We start from the raw sequence: 17,585 nt of genomic DNA, 5'->3' as shown, positions 1-17,585 counted from the left end.
GCCCGAGGTTCCGCGGGCTGCGCTCGCCGGGGGCGGCGGCGGAGGCGGGGCGTGCAGGGCGTGCGGGGCGGACGCAGCCTCCCTCCCGCGGGGGTCGTGCGTTCCCGGAGCGCGCGGGTATGGGGAAGAGGGGCGGCCCCTGCGTCCCCGCCCCCTCCCCGCGCTCAGGGACTTCCGGGCCGCCGGGCCGCGGGAGAGGCTCTGTGACACCCTCCAAAGACCTCGGGATCCCAACGCCGCTAAGTAAGTGCGAAGTGTCCCAAGTGTGATGCTGTGAAGCCGGGATTCGTGTTTTCCTTGTCGTTTGGGGGGAGGGGCGAGGCTGGAGTCGGTGGAAATGGGGTCCGCCGCCAGTGGGTACCTGTCGAGGCTGAAGGAGGGCCTGCCGGTTTGCTAGACCGCGCCACTTAGGAGAGGTTTGAAGTGCTCCCTGATTACCAGTAAAAAGAAGCTCAAAGAAACGAGGCTTCGAAATGGAGCCATCGGAGGGGCTCCAGCGCTTTGGCCCGCGGCTCGGGGCAGAGCCCCCTCTGCCCGCCCCCGTCTGCGCCTGCGCCGACCAGGCCCTGCCCTCCCCAGCTCCCCCCTAACCCCCTAACAACCCCGAGCCTCTGACTACCGACCCGCGTTGGGGTGGGGGGCATCTGCAAGTGAGTTGTCTTTATTTCCAGAATGGGTCGCCTTAAACCCAAAACAAAAGGAGACATTTTGCAGGACCCAGGAAATGTAAGAATTGGGGCCAGTCTCTCAGGCCCCCATTTAGAGCATTCTCATTCTCTAGGCAAAAGCCCCTACATTTGGAAAATATTGCAAATCAGATGTACAACCAAGGACTTGTATCCAGATGGTGTAAAGAACCCCCTCCCACCTCAGAAGTCAGAGTACATAGGTGTGAGGGTCTTGTAGGGGGTGATGCAAGTGTTCTAAAACTGAGTTATGGCGATAAACTTACTAAAACTCGAGTTGTACACATAAAATGGGCAAATTTTAATAAAGTTGTCTTTAAAATCTCAACAGTAAAAAAACTAAAACCCAATTTAAAGAATGAGCAACGGTTAAAGAGAGTTCAGCAGATAGTGTGTCCGTAGGCAAAAAATAAAAAATAAAAAATTACATGCAAAGATGTTCAGTATCATTAGCCGTTAGGGGAAAGCAAATTAAGAGCTGGCGGATAGAGCACTTTGTGCCCACTGGGATGGCTAGGATAAATCCATACCAAGTATGGACGGAGATCTGGAGCTCGCGTACCTTGTGGGGGGGGGATGCAGGATGGTTCGGGGGCTCCAGAGCCCCGTCTGACCGCATCCCGGAAGTTAACATACATTCCCCACGTAACCCAGCGGTCACTCCTGGGTGTTTATGTAGAAACACCATACCCGTGAGCGTTTATAGCGGCTCTAGTCGTAGCTGCTCAAAACTGGTCAGTACCGAAGTGTGCGTGGGCTTTCGCAGGGCAGACTGCGTACTGCTCAGCAAGAGACACTGTGGGCACGGTGCTGAGGGACGGAAGCTGCCCTCTCCGAGGCTGCACACCGTGTGATTGATTGATGAGCATGGCATTCCTGAGAAGACCAGACCCTGGTGACGGAGAGGCAGTCAGCGGTTGCCAGGGCCTGGCCGGGAGGGAGGCGTTTGGGGAATCGAGCTCTCCCGTGTCTTCATGACACCAATCTACACATGTTAACATTCAGAGAATGATACACAAAAAGCCGATTTTATTGTATAATTTTAAAAAATGGAATTTAAAAAAAGTTCTCTGTTGCACAAGTATTGTAAGAGCATTTCACGTGCCAGACCCTGGGCGAATCCAGTGCGCGGACCAATCAGAGCATCTGTGAGGGATGCGGCTCGCCTGGCCTTGATGTGAGCAGCAGGTGTCCCGGGCTGTGGAGCTCCTCGGAGGGTCCTTCTGTCAGAAGGGGAGCCGGGGATGGCTGCTCAGGGGGGCGTCTGAGCTTGAAGAAGGAACAGGAATCAGGCATTCATTCATTCAACCTTTATTAAGCACCTGCTGTGTGCCGAGCGCTGTCCTAGGCCCTGGGGGTAGTGTGAACATGAAGGACCAGGCTCCTGCTGTCACAGAGCTCACCCCTGAGTGGGTGAGATGTGGACAACAGACAGCACCAGTGAGAACTTCTGGTACCCAGGAGGGCTGGAGGACGGCGGGGTGATGGGAAGCCCTCTCGGGCACATGGCACTGGGACAGAGGATGCGTTGGGTGCTGCAGCTACTGGGGGAGTGTGGGGGGCACTGGGGGAAGGGGGTAGAGCCATTGCAAAGGCTTTGAGCTAGAAAAGATCCCGAAGTGTGGGAGGGTCTGGCAGAAGCCCAGGGCACCTTGTGGGCAGGGGGAGCAGAGGGCAACGGGGTGGCCGTGGGGCCGGGATGTGGATAAGATTCCATGCACGTCCTTCTCCCCATTGCAGGGAGGGAGACTGGCCAGAGTCACGCTGTCCAAAGCCCCTGCTGCTGGGGTTCCTGCAAGGCCTTCAGCTAGGGCAGCCCTGGCTTCCGTCCTGTCCTGCCCTGGCTGTGGCTGTTTGGTGGGGTCGACGGGCGAGGGACTCGGGTCCTCTCACCCCGCAGCCCGGCACGCAGGGCAGCCTAGGGCCCCTCAGAGGGCGTGTGGGTCTGGAATAGGGGAGGCAGGAAGAGCCCCACCGTGCCAAGCACACACACAACCACAAACACCCACAGGAACAGCCGGTCCACCACCATGGCCACGTACTTCCAGTCCTCCACGACCTGCAGGCAGACACAGCAGCTGTTACAGGCGCCCACCCTCCTGCTGTCCCTCCTTCCCCCATGTGGGGCCCTGGCTGTGGGACCAGGGAGCCCCCTGGCTGGTGCAGTCACCCCTTGCCCCTACCCGCAGCATTGCAGGACTCGCCACCCCCCCCACCCTGCCCTCGGGCACCGGGCAGGACAGGAAGCTAGGGATGGAAGGGTTAGTAATACTGGAGAATACTGGAGAACCACGAAGGTGATAAAGAAGACGTGAGGCCCCTTCTCTTATTTTTCACCCCCAGCCTCCTGCCTGAGCTCTGCCCAAAGGAAGATTTGGGGCCCACCTCACTGTGGGGGGGGTCAGGACACCTGCAAACCCAGCTCAGGAATCCACTCAGTTCCCTAAGGGCAGCATCTGCTATTCCTGAACGGAGACCAGCCTCCCTCGGCTGCATTGGCTGGATGGTCCCCCCGCCCCCGGCCCGCCCTTCACTTCCCAGAGCTACCGTAGGCACCCTGGTCTGTCGTCCCACCCCTGACCCCAGGTCATCTGACCCCCTTGCCCGTGTTCCCCGCTGGAGAGTGGCCTGACCGTAAGTCAGCAGAAGCTTTGGGCTTGGAAATTTGGGCTGTGGCGTATGAGCTGTCAGTGACCCAGTTTGTCGGGGCTCCTCCAGGGTGATCCTGTGTCAGGTGGCCCTCCCACCCCCCTCCTCCCGGCACCAGCAGGCCCCATGCAGCGTGCACCCCCTGCGCGGCCTCTGCTCGGCTCTCTGGGGTTTCATTTTGACAGCCCTCATTTCAGACGACTGTATTTTTGGTGTGTGTGTGTCTTTTCCCGTCTTTTCATGTTTTGTGTGCTATTTATAGTGACCAGTTAATCCGGGGGTGGTGGTGGTGGAGGTGCCAAAGATGAGGGGTAGCTGTGCTCTGAAGGGGAAGAACTGGGCACGAGGAAGGCGGCCAGCGTGCGCTCAGGGCAGGCAAGAAAGTGTAAGGACAGCGGAGAGATCTGCGTGTGGGTGGCTCTTGCTGGGGATTGGCAGTGATATAGGTCCGGTCCTGGCAGAGGACCCCGTGTGTGCTCGCAGCTCAGGGAAATGTGATTATAATGGGGGACCCCGCCTGGCTGCTCCCCACAACTGAATTAGAAATGGCGGGAGGCCTGTGAGTGTCACTGGGTGGGGGGGACCTTTAGAAGAGGACGGGTGCTCAGGGCGGGTGGCAGCTCAGCCAGGAGCACGGACACCCGGCTTCTCAGCCTGCATGTGTGCATGGAGCCCAGGGGTCCAGGTGACAGCGCAGGCTCGGGGGGCCTCCCAGAGAGAATGGGGCCCTGGTGGCCCCAGAGCTGGACCGTGAACAGTTACCCAGAGGCTCCCTGCAGCCATCAGGTCCCCGCGCTGTGCACCAGCACCTGGGGCCCAGGGGATTAGCCGACGCTGAGCTCCTGGATGGTTTAAAAGGAAGCACAACCACATGCATCTTTCAGAAAGCGAAACCTGAAGGTCTAGAGCTGGGCTTCTCCAGCTGGAATGTGACGTGGGGTCTGCTGAAAATGCAGATTCGGAGTCCCGTGCAGGCCAGGCCCGGGCTGCATTTGTAACAGTGGGCAGGTGTGCGGCCCACGCTCCCAGGAGCTCCCGCCCCATGTCCGGTTGCTGATGTTCTCTTCCTCTTTCCCAGGGTGGAGGGGAAGTTCTGCAGCCCACCCCTGTCCCTCCGTGCGAACTAATGGAAACCCGTGAACTCCCTGGAGAAGGCGGCCGGCGGACGGTGAGCACGAGGCTGTGCCCTCCTTCCCTCCCACAGCTGCAGGCCGCCGTGTGGGCAGACCTGCGCCGGGGTCTGGTCTGTGAGGTGTGGAAATGAGGGCATTCGCGACACCGAGAGTCACGCCCTCCTGCCCAGTGCAGACCCGTGCGGCAAAACCTCTAGGCCGGACCATCCTGCTCTGAGGTCCGTTACCACTAGCCCAGCCTGCACAGCCTTGGAGACCCTCTACGTTAGCGCCCCTGGCTGTGTCCTGTGACAGTAAACGTAACTTCTCTTTACAAATCTGTCATCGTCACCCTGCTCGACATTATTACCCTGCTAGCAGTGACGTTCTAATTGCTATTTCTGTACTCCCCAAAGCTGTCCTGTTTGTGTGGCTTCTTGGCAAGCTGGGTGAGCAGGGGAGCAGATGCTCTCGGTGCTCGGCCCACCCTCGTCCCCAAGGCTGAGGTCACCTTCCAGCCTAGTGACAGCCGCCGGCTCGGGGTGCCCGTGGCTCCTCCCCCCTCTGCCCCAGCGTGAGGCTGGACGTGCTGGGGAGTGACTGCCTGGGGCCACCGTCTGCCCTGGGGGTGGGAGCCAAGGGTGTGTGCGCCCCTGCGTCCTCAGCAGCCCCAGAGCCCGTGGCAGTCACGGGCAGCCCGCTCCGCCTTCCCCGGCGTCCCCTGTGCCCTCCCTGCGCTTCCTAGGCTTGGAGTCCATTCTGCAGGTCAAGTGCCTTTGCCCGGCCCTCGCCTCAGGGCTGCTTTTGGGGACCCCAGAACAAACAAAAAGGGATCCCTGGTACTCCTTCCTCTTCCCTGATGCCTGGAGCTACAACAAAACTCAGTTCAGTTCTGGGTTCCACGCTCCAGCTAGGGGTCTGGGAGCTCTGCCCCTGTGAGTGAGCTGTGGGCAGCGGGGCAGGGACGGGGCTGGAGACTTACACTCTGGTCTTGGTCGTCACTCCTCATGTGCTGGGCAATGAAGCTGACACCCTCTAGTGCGTCCTGCACCTCGTGCTGGAACCTCCCGGAAGATCTCAGCCGGAAATCCCGGCCCGTGCCCGCCGCGTCGGAGCCGGAGCCGGAGCCAGAGCCGGCTGGGGACTTGGGGGCGGCAGACGCTGGGTTCACAAAGTACATGGAGCTCCCGTGGAGGTGGGGGGCGCCGGCCGGGCTCGCGGCTGAGGCGGCGGCCTCGGACCGGGTCGGGCGAGGCTGGCTGGGCCGGGGGGTCCTCGAGGGGCTGCTGTCCGGGCGCTTCATGAAGAGGAAGGCGGGCAACTTGTGCAGGAAGCAGCGCCGGACCCAGGGCGCCATGGCGTGCGTGCTGGGCGAGCGGTGGTGCACGTTGAGCACGCACACGCTGGTGACGATGGAGAAGGTGACGAGCACCATGGTGAACATGAGGTACTTGCCGACGAGCGGCACGTCCAGGGAGGTGGGCGGCACGATCTTGGAGATGAGCAGCAGGAAGACGGTGAGCGCCAGCAGCACGGAGATGCAGAGCGTCATCTTCTCGCCGCAGTCGGACGGCAGGTAGAAGACCAGGGTGGCCAGCGAGGTGATGAGCACGCAGGGGATGATGAGGTTGATGGTGTAGAAAAGCGGCTTGCGGCGGATGATGAAGTCGTAGGTCACGTCCACGTAGCTGGGGTCCCGCGGGTTCACCGTCCGCCGGCCCGGCAGCGCCACGATGTCCCACTCGCCGCTGGGGGTGAAGTCGTCCATGCTGGCCGTGGGCGACTTGAGCACCATGTCGATCTCGGTGTGGTCGTAGGTCCAGGAGCGGAACTTGAGGGTGCAGTTCTGCTGGTCGAACGGGAAGTGCTTCACCTCGATCTTGCAGGCGCTCTTGTAGATGGCGGGCGGCAGCCAGAAGATGCTGCCGTTGGAGCGCACGACCACGTTGGTGTAGAGGGACACCTCGTAGGTGCCGTCGGCACTAGGGGCACGGAGAGGGCAGCACGGTGAACTTGCCAGCGAGCCCTGGGGGCCGTTTCTCAGCCGCCACCCTTCCAGCCTCTGGCGCCTTCCCTGACAAAGCCGACCTCACGTGGCAGCTGCATGGCACAGAGCGCCCTTCACGCGGATGAGCTCACGTGTGCCTCATGGCCGTTGGAGGTGCATTTTACTATGATCCCCATTTTACAGATGGGGAAACCGAGGCTCAGAGAAGTTAAGTGACTCCTTCGAGGTTGGAAAACGAGGAAGCCGTCCGGTGAGGACCTGAACTTGGTTCCTGCTTCTGCTGGGAACACGGGACTCTCGCTCCCTCCACCACCCAAGATATTTACACTGCCAACACCCAGCACTGACAGAGCATCTGAGGGCCAACAAGATAGGATGGAGGCCAGAAAAAGCACTGGATTCGGGGCCCAGATGCTGGCCCTGGGCCCAGCTGAGCCCGAATGAGCGAGTGAGGCTCTCCTCCCTTCTCTGGGCCTCCAATTCCCCACCTGTCATGGAAGGTGCTGACTCTGCCCAATTCCTCTTGCAGCCTGACCACCTGGAGGTCTGAGCCAAGCACAGATGAGGCCCAGGGCTGGCCTCGGGACCCGAGGGCCCCCAGAGGCCGGGCCCGCTGCCCTGGCCTGGCCCTCACCACCCCGGCCAACCCTGCCACTCACTTGTTGTAAAGCACGATGTCCGGCAGCCAGATGCGCTTTGCAGGGATCCGCAGGATGTTCACGCCTTCGTAGCGGGAGCTGTTCCAGGCCAGGCGGTAGTCGGTCCACTCCTGAGCACACAGGCACGGCCCTGTCACTTGGAGGCCCGTGGCCACCAAGGGGCGGCCCTGGAGGAGATGCCTCGTGGGCTGGGGATCCTGCAGGACACTTACCTGTTTCAGCCAGACATTGGTGGTCATGATCTGTTCTCGCTCATTCTGGGGAGGGAAACGGGGATATGAGTTCACCAGGTGGGAGGATCCCCCACACACAGACCCCATGTTATCACGCAGAAGGCTCGGAGCTCAGGGCCACGTGCCCAGCCGCTGACCCACCATCTCCGGGATGGCTCAGAGGTGTTTCACACCCGGCGTGTTTGGGACAAAGCTTGTGATCGTCTCCCAGATCTGGTCCTCCACTGGCACCGCCTCCCCCAGCCATGCAGCTCCAGGAGCCAGAAACCTGGGGGCTGTCCTCTGCACCCCATTTTCTGACCCCCCAGGGAGTCCTGTAGATGGAACCTCCTGTGTATGTCTCAGACTTGTCGGCTTCTGTCTCGGCTGCTGGCGTCATCTGCAGCTGGATGACGGCCATCGCCTCCCTGCCGGTCCTGCCCCCCACCTGGGGCCTCCCCGGTGGTCCTTCTCCCTGCCCAGGCCTCCCCGCTGGTCCTCCTCCCTGCCTGGGCCTCGCTGCTGGTCTTCTTCCCCACCCGGGCCTCCCCGCTGGTCCTCCTCCCTGCCCGGGCCTCCCCGCTGGTCCTCCTCCCTGCCCGGGCCTCGCCGCTGGTCTTCTTCCCCGCCCGGGCCTCGCCGCTGGTCTTCTTCCCCGCCCGGGCCTCGCCGCTGGTCTTCTTCCCCACCCGGGCCTCCCTACTGGTCTCCTCCCTGCGTGGGCCTCGCCGCTGGTCCTCCTCCCTGCCCGGGCCTCCCCGCTGGTCCTCCTCCCTGCCCGGGCCTCCTTGTCCCCACTGTCTCTACTTAGCAGCCAGGGGATCCTTTCAAAAGGCTCCTCTCAACTTCTCAGACTGTGTTGCTCTGCTGAAACCCCCCACTCCTTCCCCATGTCACCCAAAGTAAAAGCCAAAGTCCTGCTCAGGCCCATATGGTCCTGGGCTGTCTGCCCCCTCCTCTGGCCTCCCCATCAGCTCTCCAGCCCCACGTCCTCCATGTACCATATTATAGTCTTTTCTGCATTGTCCATCTTTTTCCTGTCATCTCTGTAGATGTTTTCTATCACCCTCTCTTCCACTTCCTTAACCTTCTCTTCTGCTGTGACCAATCTGCTATTAATCTCATCCAATAAACTTGAAATTCTCCATCATCATAATTGTCTTGAATGTACGGATGGCTGTTGCTTTCCTTTTAGGAAAATTTATTTATTCAGGAAAGCTTATTATTAAATTTATTTATTATTTATTTTTAATAGTGGTAAAATGTGCATAACATAAAATTTGCTCCATTAATAGCAGTTGCTTTAGGTCTTGGTCTGATCACTCCAACACCTGAATCATCTGTGTGTCTGTTTCCATTGTCTTCTTTTTCTCTCGGTCTTTTCTCATTCCATCTTGTCTTACTGTGTGCCTAGTGAATTTTTGTCTGCCTTCATAGGCTCAGGGAGTACTGACTTTGGAGCAATGGCGGGCAGAGTAGGGGCAGATCCCCTTTCTCTAGTCTGTGTCTGAGCTGGTTCACAGCAGCTTTAGTCATTTTGAGGGCTGGTCTGTTTTTGATTCATTTTTACTCTTATGGGCGTTCTTTTCAGGGTCTCCCCATCTTGTGGGGCTCGAACGCTGGTATGAGTCCCCCAGCCCTGCAAGAGCGCCAGACACTCAGCTGGGCTCCAGCCTCGCAGCCAGCACTCTGCACTCAGCACCTTAGCCCCTCAGCCTTTTACCGGGTACCTGTCATCAAATGCAGGGAAAAGTGCCATAGACCAAGGGTCACCTCCTGGAACCTGGTCCCTCGAGTCCTGTCTGAGCTCTTCAAGACTGTCACACAGAGATTTTTGGAGGGGGAGGCATTTTTATAAAGCTTTTCTAGTTGTACTCGTGGAAAAGTTAGTCTGCAACGCTTAACATCTTCATCTGTCTTTAAAAACATTTTTTTTTTCAAGTTGCGGTAAAATGTACAGTGACATGCATAGGTCTTAAGCAAACAGTTCGCTCAGTTTGAACAAACATATGACCCACAGAGCCCACCGCCATTAGAGATCTGTCACGCTGGAATTCTCTTGTGTCTCAGTCCTGTCCCTCCCTCTCCAGAGGCGGCAGACCTCGCCTGAGGACGCCAGCTATAGACCTGGCCTCCCAGGGAGCTTCCTGCACACATGCCTTGCTTCCTCCCTGGAAACTTCCATCTTTAAACTGGTCATGCCCATAACCTCCCTCCTGGAAAACCAGATCCTGGAATACCGAAGAAATAAACCCTTGAACTGAACACCTAGTCTCTGAACGGTGTTCGGACTGATCACAGCTCACAGGAGCGCGCTCACAGCGTAGGTGGGAGGCCGGGTCCCCTCCTCCTTCTGGAAACTTCTGTGACCTCACACGGCCCACAGAGTAGATCTGGCAGGGGCAGCGTGAGCCTGGAAGCGCCACCAGAGCCGCCTGCCTGTTTGCCCTCGGCAGGGTAGCAGCTGCGGAGCGCCAGCTGGGCTCACCCCATTAAGCAGAAAGCCTGTGCTGGACCGTAAACCCCGACACTAGCCTGGCCTGGCTCCTTATTCTTTCCGGGCGGCCTGCAGAGGGGAGAGGGACAGAGAGCACAGGCTGTCCGTCCCTCCCCCATTGTCTGGCTATGCTTCCTCCTGAGGGGCCCTCCTCCCAGCCTTCTGGGGGGCTTTCCTTGGAGGGGTGGGTTTGTGGCGACCACCTGTGCTACGGAGAGAGGACAGAAGGCAGCCACCTGTCCCCAGGACGTTCAGCCCCCTCGGTAACCTCCTTCCCCGCGACCAGCCGCGGCGCCTACAACATTCCCCTCACAGCCACTTCCCGGCCAGGTTCCAACCCCATGGATGGGTCTGTGGGAAGGGCCACACAGGGAGGTTAACCGTGAGCCGTGGTTCCTCCGGACACTCTTGGCTCAGACACAAGTGGGGGCGGAGCTCCCCGGCACCTCAGCACCCCTACCCCTGCCCCACATCCACACCTTAGGAGCTGACAACAGTACTTGTGAAGTCTGCAGCCTGTTCCTCCTTTCCATGCCTGCGCAGGCTGCCCTCACCTGTCCAGACTCTCACCCCCCCACCCTCCCCAGGCAGCAGCTGCCTCTGGTCCTGTCCCCACACCGGGCCTCGGCACCCGTCAGGTCCCATAGCCTAGTTCCTATCTCCCCTGACAAGTGGGGGGATGTGAGGTCCTCTCTTGGGTAGGCTAGGGGAGCCTGATATAGGGTAGAGCTGCCAGGACAAGGAGGAGAAGTTTATGGCCGTGGTGGACGCCCACCGGTTCACGGCAGGCCTGTTGGCCGCCCACCCAGCGGTCATTCCCCCTTCACATCTTTTGTTAATAGAACCGTGACTTTGTTAGGTACTGGACACTCGTGAACTTCATGAGCCCTTCTCCGGCCTCCTGGCCGGCTGTGGCGAAGGCTCCGGCACGGGCTCCAGCCCCGGCCTCTGGGTCCAGGGCTCGTCCACAGGGCAGGTCTCTGGGACAGGTCACGTCCTCCTCAAAACGAGACCTGAGAGAAGGTCTGCCAGCTCCTGCCACAGACACTGTCATGTGAGGGTTTTATGTTTGGAGCTGTGGCCGCTGTCTGATGATTGTGGGGAAAAACAGAATCGGAGTCCTGCCATCATGGACGGCGACCCAGAACTCTGACACCGCCGAGCCCCTGGGTGATTGGCATGGACATGCTGCCTGCTCTTGCTGGGTTGTTCTCAGTGTTTCAGCCGCTGGGACTTGGAAGTTCTGTGACTTGAAGTTAAAGCATTTTCACGGATGTTATGATCAGGGATTAACAGGTGTCCTGAACGGTGGGACTGGTGTGCACGCATTGGGCAGGGCTCGCCCAGCAAGGAGGGGAGGAACGCTGTGACCTTGTCTAGAAGTCTGGGCCAAGCCAGAGGTGCCCCCAGCCCCGCACTCCAGCCCCGTGGCCTGGGCCGGGCTGCCGGCACCTACCACGCTGATGAGCTGGGCCAGGGACAGTTGCAGCTGGATGGAGATGAGCTGGGCCGAGCTGGTGGCTGGGCGGATCAGCTTGTTGTAGCGGGTTCTGTTCAGAAGGTCATCTACAAGCCTCTCCTCTGCATTGGCCACGCGGCAGTCCCCTGGGGAGACACATGGTCAGACCCGCCGGGCCCTCACTGCTGGCCGTGAAGGGGAGAGCGGGGCAGGGCGCACAGGGGCCGGGGCGGGCTGAAGCAGCGAAGGTGGACTGGGTCCACCAACTCAGTACAACCGAGGCAGAGCTTCGCTCCACCCTCCCACGTGCTGCCCCTTCTTCCTCCCCTTCCCGCTAGGATGCAGGGCAGCCCACACTCAGAAGCTGTGTCCCGAACGGGGTGCTGCCTGCACCTGTACCCCAGGTAACCTGTCCGTCCTCCCACTCCCCCCCTCCAGCCCTGGTCCTGGCACCCTGCCCGGGCTCTTCCTGTAGCCTCCTTGCGGTCGTCCCCGCCCGACTCTGCCCCTGCCGCCACGTGCCACGCAGCACGACAGTGGCTGTCACCCCATCGGGGCCTTCCCCGCCTGAGCCTCTCAGAGCTGGAGGCAGAGCGAGCCCTTTGCCCCTGGCGCCAGCGGACCCTCCTCAACCTGACCTTTTCTCGCCGTCCACACGGATGCTCGGTGCTCTGCCGTCCCTCCCGTGCTCTCCCCACCCCGTCCACCGTCGTATTTCGAGCACGCTCTCGGTGTTGCCCCAAGCCACCCACCCTCCAGTGTCGTACGCCTTGTGCCAGGCACCGTGCGACGTGCCGGGGATGACAGCAAGCAAAGCCCCGGGAGTCCTGCCTCAGTTTCCGGTGTAGTGGATGAGGGATGCTACCATGGGTTTGTGTGCAGAGTGGGGTGGGGGCTGGTGCGTTCACAGGGAGAGGGCTGACTGACCGCGGGGAATTCCCCAGTTCAGAGCCTCAGACAGCAAAGCGCCTTTGAGACCCCAAGTGCCGGGGTCCAGCTGGCAGTTGGCTCTGGTCCAGAGCTTAAAGGAGTGGGCTCAGGGCCTACTCTGCAGCTCCGGTAAGAAGTGCGGCCAGCCCCTAGCCCCCTGAGCTCCCGCAGGCCTGGATCTCTTGCCAAGTGGGGTGCGGGTCTTGGTCCCATCTCCTTCACAGGTCTGGGAGTGAAGGTGAGGTTTGCGGATCTGGTCTTGTTAACCCTGGTGTCTTCTGGGAGAATGTGTCCGCTGAGGGCCGAGGTGGGGGTGGTGCCTTGGAAGGAGACTCTGGGGAAGGTCAAGGACACTTGGACGGGAGAGCCCAGCAGCAGGGAAGGGGAGATGAGCAGAGCGGGTGGCGTCTGGCAGAAGAGCAGGTGGGAGAAATCAGGGAACAGGGAGGCTGAGGAGGTGGGGGTGGGGCTGCCGGGAGGGGCTCGGACTCATCAGGCACGGGGTTCAGCAGACATCCTTCCTGGAAGGGCCAGTGGGCGGCTTTTTGCCAAGTCCCTCCCTCTGGGTGGAGCCAGAGGGCCCAGAGTATGTACTGCCCAGAAGCTGGTCTGACGTGGCCTCCTGTGTGGGTGCTGGGCTGGACACACGGCCACGGGAGCCGCTGCCACGCCGGCCTGCTCCATGCACTTTCCAACTCGCTGCCTATCTGGAGCAGATCAGTACTTAGTGCCTTGTGAACGATGCTCCCGGGTGCACCTGCTGCCCGCTGCCCCTCCCCCAGACTGCCCGGGGCTGTCCAGAGGGGGTCCTCTGGATGCGGCCTAGATTCGGAGCTCCGCCTCTCATGCCCTGGGCACCTCCCAGAGGCCAGCTGTTTGAATGCCCTGGAAGCCAGCCTGTAGCCCCTGGCTGGAGCTGGGTCCCTCCCACAGCCCCTCTTTAGTGTGTATATTTGCCCATGCCCACGGGCATCTCTGAGGCTGGCCTGGGGGGGGTCAGAATCTGCATCTCCTGGACCTATAGGGGCAGGGAGAGGCTGGAACCCATATCTCTGCAGCCCCAGAGGCTTGTCCCCCAGGTTCCTGAGAGGCCAGGAGCTCTGCGGGCTGGGGCACTCAGGCTGCTCACCTTTGGGGCTGTCCTGCCTCCTGGGCATTCAGCTGGCCTGAGGGACCGTCCCCACCCTGAGGACAGGCCATGGGCTCCAGAGTTAGGGGTTCTGGAAACCTCAGACCATTTCGTTTGTTCCCTGTTTCTCACCCGGGAAACTAAGACCCAAGAGGGAAGGCACTTGCTTGAGGAGCCCCAGCAGGTCAGAGCAGAGCCAGGTCTCAGAGCCTCCTTCAGAGGCTCCTCCCAGACTCCAGGGCCTCCTGTCCTGCCCTCGCGAACGTCCCCAGAAGGAGACGGCCCTGCTGAGGCCATACTGGCAACCATAGCCGAGTGTGCGTTCCTTCGTCTGTGTCTGCGCTTGTATGTGTGTGCGTGTAGGGGTGGGGGGTGGGAATGACCAGCAGGGCTGCTGTGGGCTGCGATGTTCTCCCACCCCCACCGAAAAGGCAGTGGGAGCCCAGAACATCATGCATTTGTTGCGTTCTGCCTGTGAGGCCTGCTGGGTTCGAAAGATAAGGGCCTGTCACCCCTCCATGACAAGGGAGGCCCAGAATGGGGGGAGCCTCCTGGGCGCCTCTGGGGGTCATGTCCCTGCCCTGGGGTCGACATAGGTCAACACAGACCCAGGGACTGTGAGGAGTCGTGGGCTGCACTGTCTCTGTCCAGGACCTGGCCTTTCTCTGGAAACCAGCTCCGCAGCAGAAAGGGATTAACCTCTGAGAGGAAGTCACAGCTCGGACCCTCCACTGCGCTCAGTGTGTGTCCAGTTCGCAAAAGCATAATCTTAACGGCTAACATGGGAGCAATGAAGAGAGAACAGCGGTTGTTTTGGAGCGCAAGCTGGAGAAGGTAAAGACCAACAGAATCTCCTGGCAACGCAGCACCCGGAAGACAGAGTGACTTTCAGTTTGGGGTGAGGGTCCCTAACTGAGGAAAGGAACAGAAGACTTGCATGTATTCAAAGCCAGCTCTGGATTTTTTTTTTTAAAGGTTGAGATTTTTACCTTTTACAGTAAGTTCCCTGCATATTAATCAGTTGTGTATAAGAATCACCTGGGTGTTTGTATAAGGCTCCAGGCTCTATTTCCAGAGATTCCCGTCCCATGAGGCTAGGGTGGGGCCCGGGGAATTGGTATGGGGTAATCTGGATGCAGGTGGCCCTAGGACCCCACTTAAGAAACACCACAACCAACTCACATCTGAGTCCCCAAGGACATAGGCAGGGCGTATCATTCCTATAGAACAGATGGGGAAACCGAGTCCCCGAGAGAGGAAAGGAATGGCATGGGGTCACCTGGCAAGTGTGACAGAGCCAGGACACACGCAGAGTGGGGACACCGTCTTTGGTGAGAGCTTCACTTCCCTATAGGAACCTGTATGTCCTGGCAGCCCTGCCTCCCACACCCCAGTGGTGTGTCCTGTCCACAGCACATGTAGTCCCACCTGGTCTTCTGGGCTAACCAGGGCTCAGAGGACAAGCTTGGGCCGGACAGGAGGAGCTAAGGGTCCTTGAAACTGGGGGTTGGAGGGCTGAACCTGAGGCCCAGAGAAGGCAATCCTCATCACATCTGGACCCCTCCAGGGAGGGGCGGATAGGGTCTCCCTTTCAGGTGTCAGAGACTGCGGCACTCCTCTTGGCCAGCCTGACCCTCCGCCACGCTGTCTGTCCAAGCCAGCCCAGCCCCAAGGGTGGGCGACCAGAGACAGTGGTGTCTTAAAAGTGTGCTTCCCAGGAGACCCGCCCCACACTGCAAACCATTCCGGGTCTAGCGATCTGGGCAAGCCCCTTCCCGTCGGGGCTGAGTGCCCGATCTCTATCCTAGCAGCGTGGAGCCCTCTCTCCAAGGCCGAGCAGCGGGGCGTGCTCCCTGGCGTCTACACCTGGCAGGTGAGGAGCCTGTTGGCACCTGACATCGTGTCCCGCAGACCCCCTTCGCGCTGGTGCAGAGCCGGCGCCACGCAGCCCCGGCTCAGCCCAAAGGTTCTCGCCGCGGAGGTTGCCCGGGCAGGTGCACAGGGAGGAGAGGCAGTCCCCACCCCAAACCTCGGAGACCCACCGCCCTGGCCCGCCCCCGAGGCCTCGGCCAGTGGGCTCACCCCGCCCACGCCCCCGGCCGGCCGGGACAACCTCGGGCCACTCCCCCGGGCGCGAGCACCCCCCCCCACCTGTGGCCAGTGCTGCCGGGCGCCGCAGCCCGGGCGCTCCTCCCTCCTTGCCCGAAAAGAACTCACCGCGCCGGCAAAGGGCAACCAGGGAGAAAAGGACCAGGGGCTGCGCACTCCTCATGGCGGGCGGGGGCCGGAGAGGCAGCCGCGGCAAGCCCAGCTGTCGGAGCACCCCGGCGCCAGCGAGCCGCGAGCAGGCAGGGAGCGCTGTGCGGGCCTCGGAGTCTGACGGCTGCGCCGGCGGGCACTAGGACCCGGCGGAGGGCGGGGCGGGAGGTTGTGCGTGGGCGGCCGCGGTGAGCCCCGCCCACTCGGGAAGGGGTGGGGCCGGCTGGGGCTCCGGGACCTGCGGCAGCGGGTGGTCGTCCCCGCCTCGCTCCCGCCTGCCTCCCACCTGCTCCGGCCGCGCCCGCCCGCGCGTCCGGTGGGGAGATCCGGGGACGCTGGCGCAGGGTCCCCGCACTGTTGGGGCGCGTGGTTGTGCCCCAGGGAGGGTCCGTACCCTGGGGTTTGCCGAAAGAAAGGGGCGTCGCAGGGAGTAGGGAGCGAGCCAGCTGGAGAGGGGCTCGGCTCTCTGCAGACCTGGGGGGGGGTGCTTAGGAAAAGTGGGTGGCATTGGTCTGGGCGACCAGCCCAGGGTCCCCTGACCGGGCTTGGGGAACTGGGGAAGCGAGCAGAGTTGGAGGGATTGGATGGGGCCTGGAGTGGGCTGCCTGTGTCCCTCCTCTCCCCTTACTCCCTTGGCTTTCCACGGGGGCTGACCCCAGGCAGCTCAGGTGACTCAAGGGAGCACGCAGCCCCTCCTTCTGCCCGGTGGTCCTTATCGGGTGTTGGGATCAGTACTGTTTCCCTGGGGGGGGGGGTCGGGGCCTTCACGTGACAGACATCAGCACTGGGGCAGCCCTACTTCGTTACTTGGCCAGAACTGGTGCCTCAGTCCGGGATCTGAAAGGGCCTCCCGTGATTCCCGAGGCCCCCGGCACAGCCTGTCCCTCCAGCCTCATACCTCTTCCCCTGTCTGGATCCCAACAGGCAAACGGAACCACTGGAGGAACCAAGCTGGGGCGGGGGGCGGCCAGGATCTGGGGCAGTGATCGCCTTCTTCCCAGGGTTCTCAGTCTTGCTTTCATATGGCTTCCCCAGCGTCTTTTTGCTACGATGTGATACGTCCACATACGATCTTTTAAAAAGAACACTGTTGAAATGTAGTTGACTTTCACATTGGGATGGCTTGGTGAATTTAGGTTCGAGTGCACCCTCTCTTCCCCAGACTGCAACGATAAATAGGTGAAATTAAAAAGTCATAGCCAGGCTGAAAAAATAAGATCTCCGTGAATCAAAATCAGAAAAGAAATGCAAAATGGTGGGGGGTGGAGCCTGGAGCCTGCAGGGCTCCAGAAGCCAAAGGCAGCGAGTGGCAGGTCCTTTGGGATAAAGGGGAACTGGAAGACTGGACTAGAAGCTGGGGGTTTGCGCGTACCTCAGTCCCTGAAAGGAAGCTGGGAGGGGAAGCCTGCTGCTGATCTGTTGTCTGAAGTCCTAGCTTTATAGGATGCACGTTTTCCCTGATACACTACAGGATGGGAGCTTAAAAATGCCCACCTAGAAGCAGCTGCAAAACTGTCAGGTGAGCAAAGGTGCAAGGGTAGGAAGACAGGGAGAGAATATAACGTCCATTGGAAATAGCCTACAACTGCCAGAAAGTACCAGAAGGGCTTGGAGAATGGTGGGGACATGTCAGAGGGACATGCGAGCCATCTTGAAGGGGCTCCACCAACCAAATCTGGAACAATGTGAGCATGAAAATAAGTAATAATATTGACGAATACTCATTGAATAAGAGACTATAAGCATGTATCAAAGTAAATAAATGATTGAAGGTTTGATGAGAAAAGGGATACCTACGTAGTTTCAAAGTAGCTCCGCACGAAATAGTTATTAATTATGGGGGAGAAAGTTAACTCTCCAGGGCAGGCACCTGGCAGGTACCACCATGGTAGGCTGAGGAATGACCCCCAAAGATGTCCACGTCCTGATCCCAGAACCTGCAAATGTTACCCTATATAGTGAAAGGGACTTTGCAGTAGTGATTG

General features: G+C 60.1%; 1 protein-coding gene and 1 non-coding gene across 4 annotated transcripts in view; one reads left to right on the top strand and one right to left on the bottom strand.

The window, feature by feature from the left end:
* The first annotated feature begins 32 nt into the window (after positions 1-32).
* Positions 33-17,585, top strand: part of LOC100484279 — a 51,661-nt gene continuing 34,108 nt past the window's right edge. For both annotated transcript variants that reach the window (XR_004627621.1, XR_004627620.1), the window contains exons 1-2: positions 33-243; positions 4,414-4,503. This is a non-coding gene — a transcript (uncharacterized LOC100484279). The remainder of the gene's footprint in view (positions 244-4,413; positions 4,504-17,585) is intronic.
* LOC100484783 (neuronal acetylcholine receptor subunit beta-4) lies at positions 1,715-15,716 on the bottom strand. 2 transcript variants are annotated; one of them, XM_011229631.3, is made up of 6 exons: positions 15,559-15,716; positions 11,280-11,428; positions 7,327-7,371; positions 7,115-7,224; positions 5,430-6,429; positions 1,715-2,745 (listed from the first exon to the last, which is right to left on the bottom strand). In XM_011229631.3, exons 1-6 carry the CDS (start codon positions 15,611-15,613, stop codon positions 2,605-2,607), a joined length of 1,500 nt encoding a protein of 499 aa, XP_011227933.3. In that variant the 5' UTR covers positions 15,614-15,716; the 3' UTR covers positions 1,715-2,604. The 2 variants fall into 2 exon arrangements, with proteins under 2 accessions (XP_011227933.3, XP_034523633.1); XM_034667742.1 differs by lacking the exon at positions 5,430-6,429.

Source organism: Ailuropoda melanoleuca, chromosome 9, assembly GCF_002007445.2.
Source record: "Ailuropoda melanoleuca isolate Jingjing chromosome 9, ASM200744v2, whole genome shotgun sequence".
Classification (NCBI taxonomy): domain Eukaryota; kingdom Metazoa; phylum Chordata; class Mammalia; order Carnivora; family Ursidae; genus Ailuropoda; species Ailuropoda melanoleuca.
Note: the sequence above shows the minus strand (reverse complement) of the source record. Positions and strands in the feature narration are given on the sequence as shown.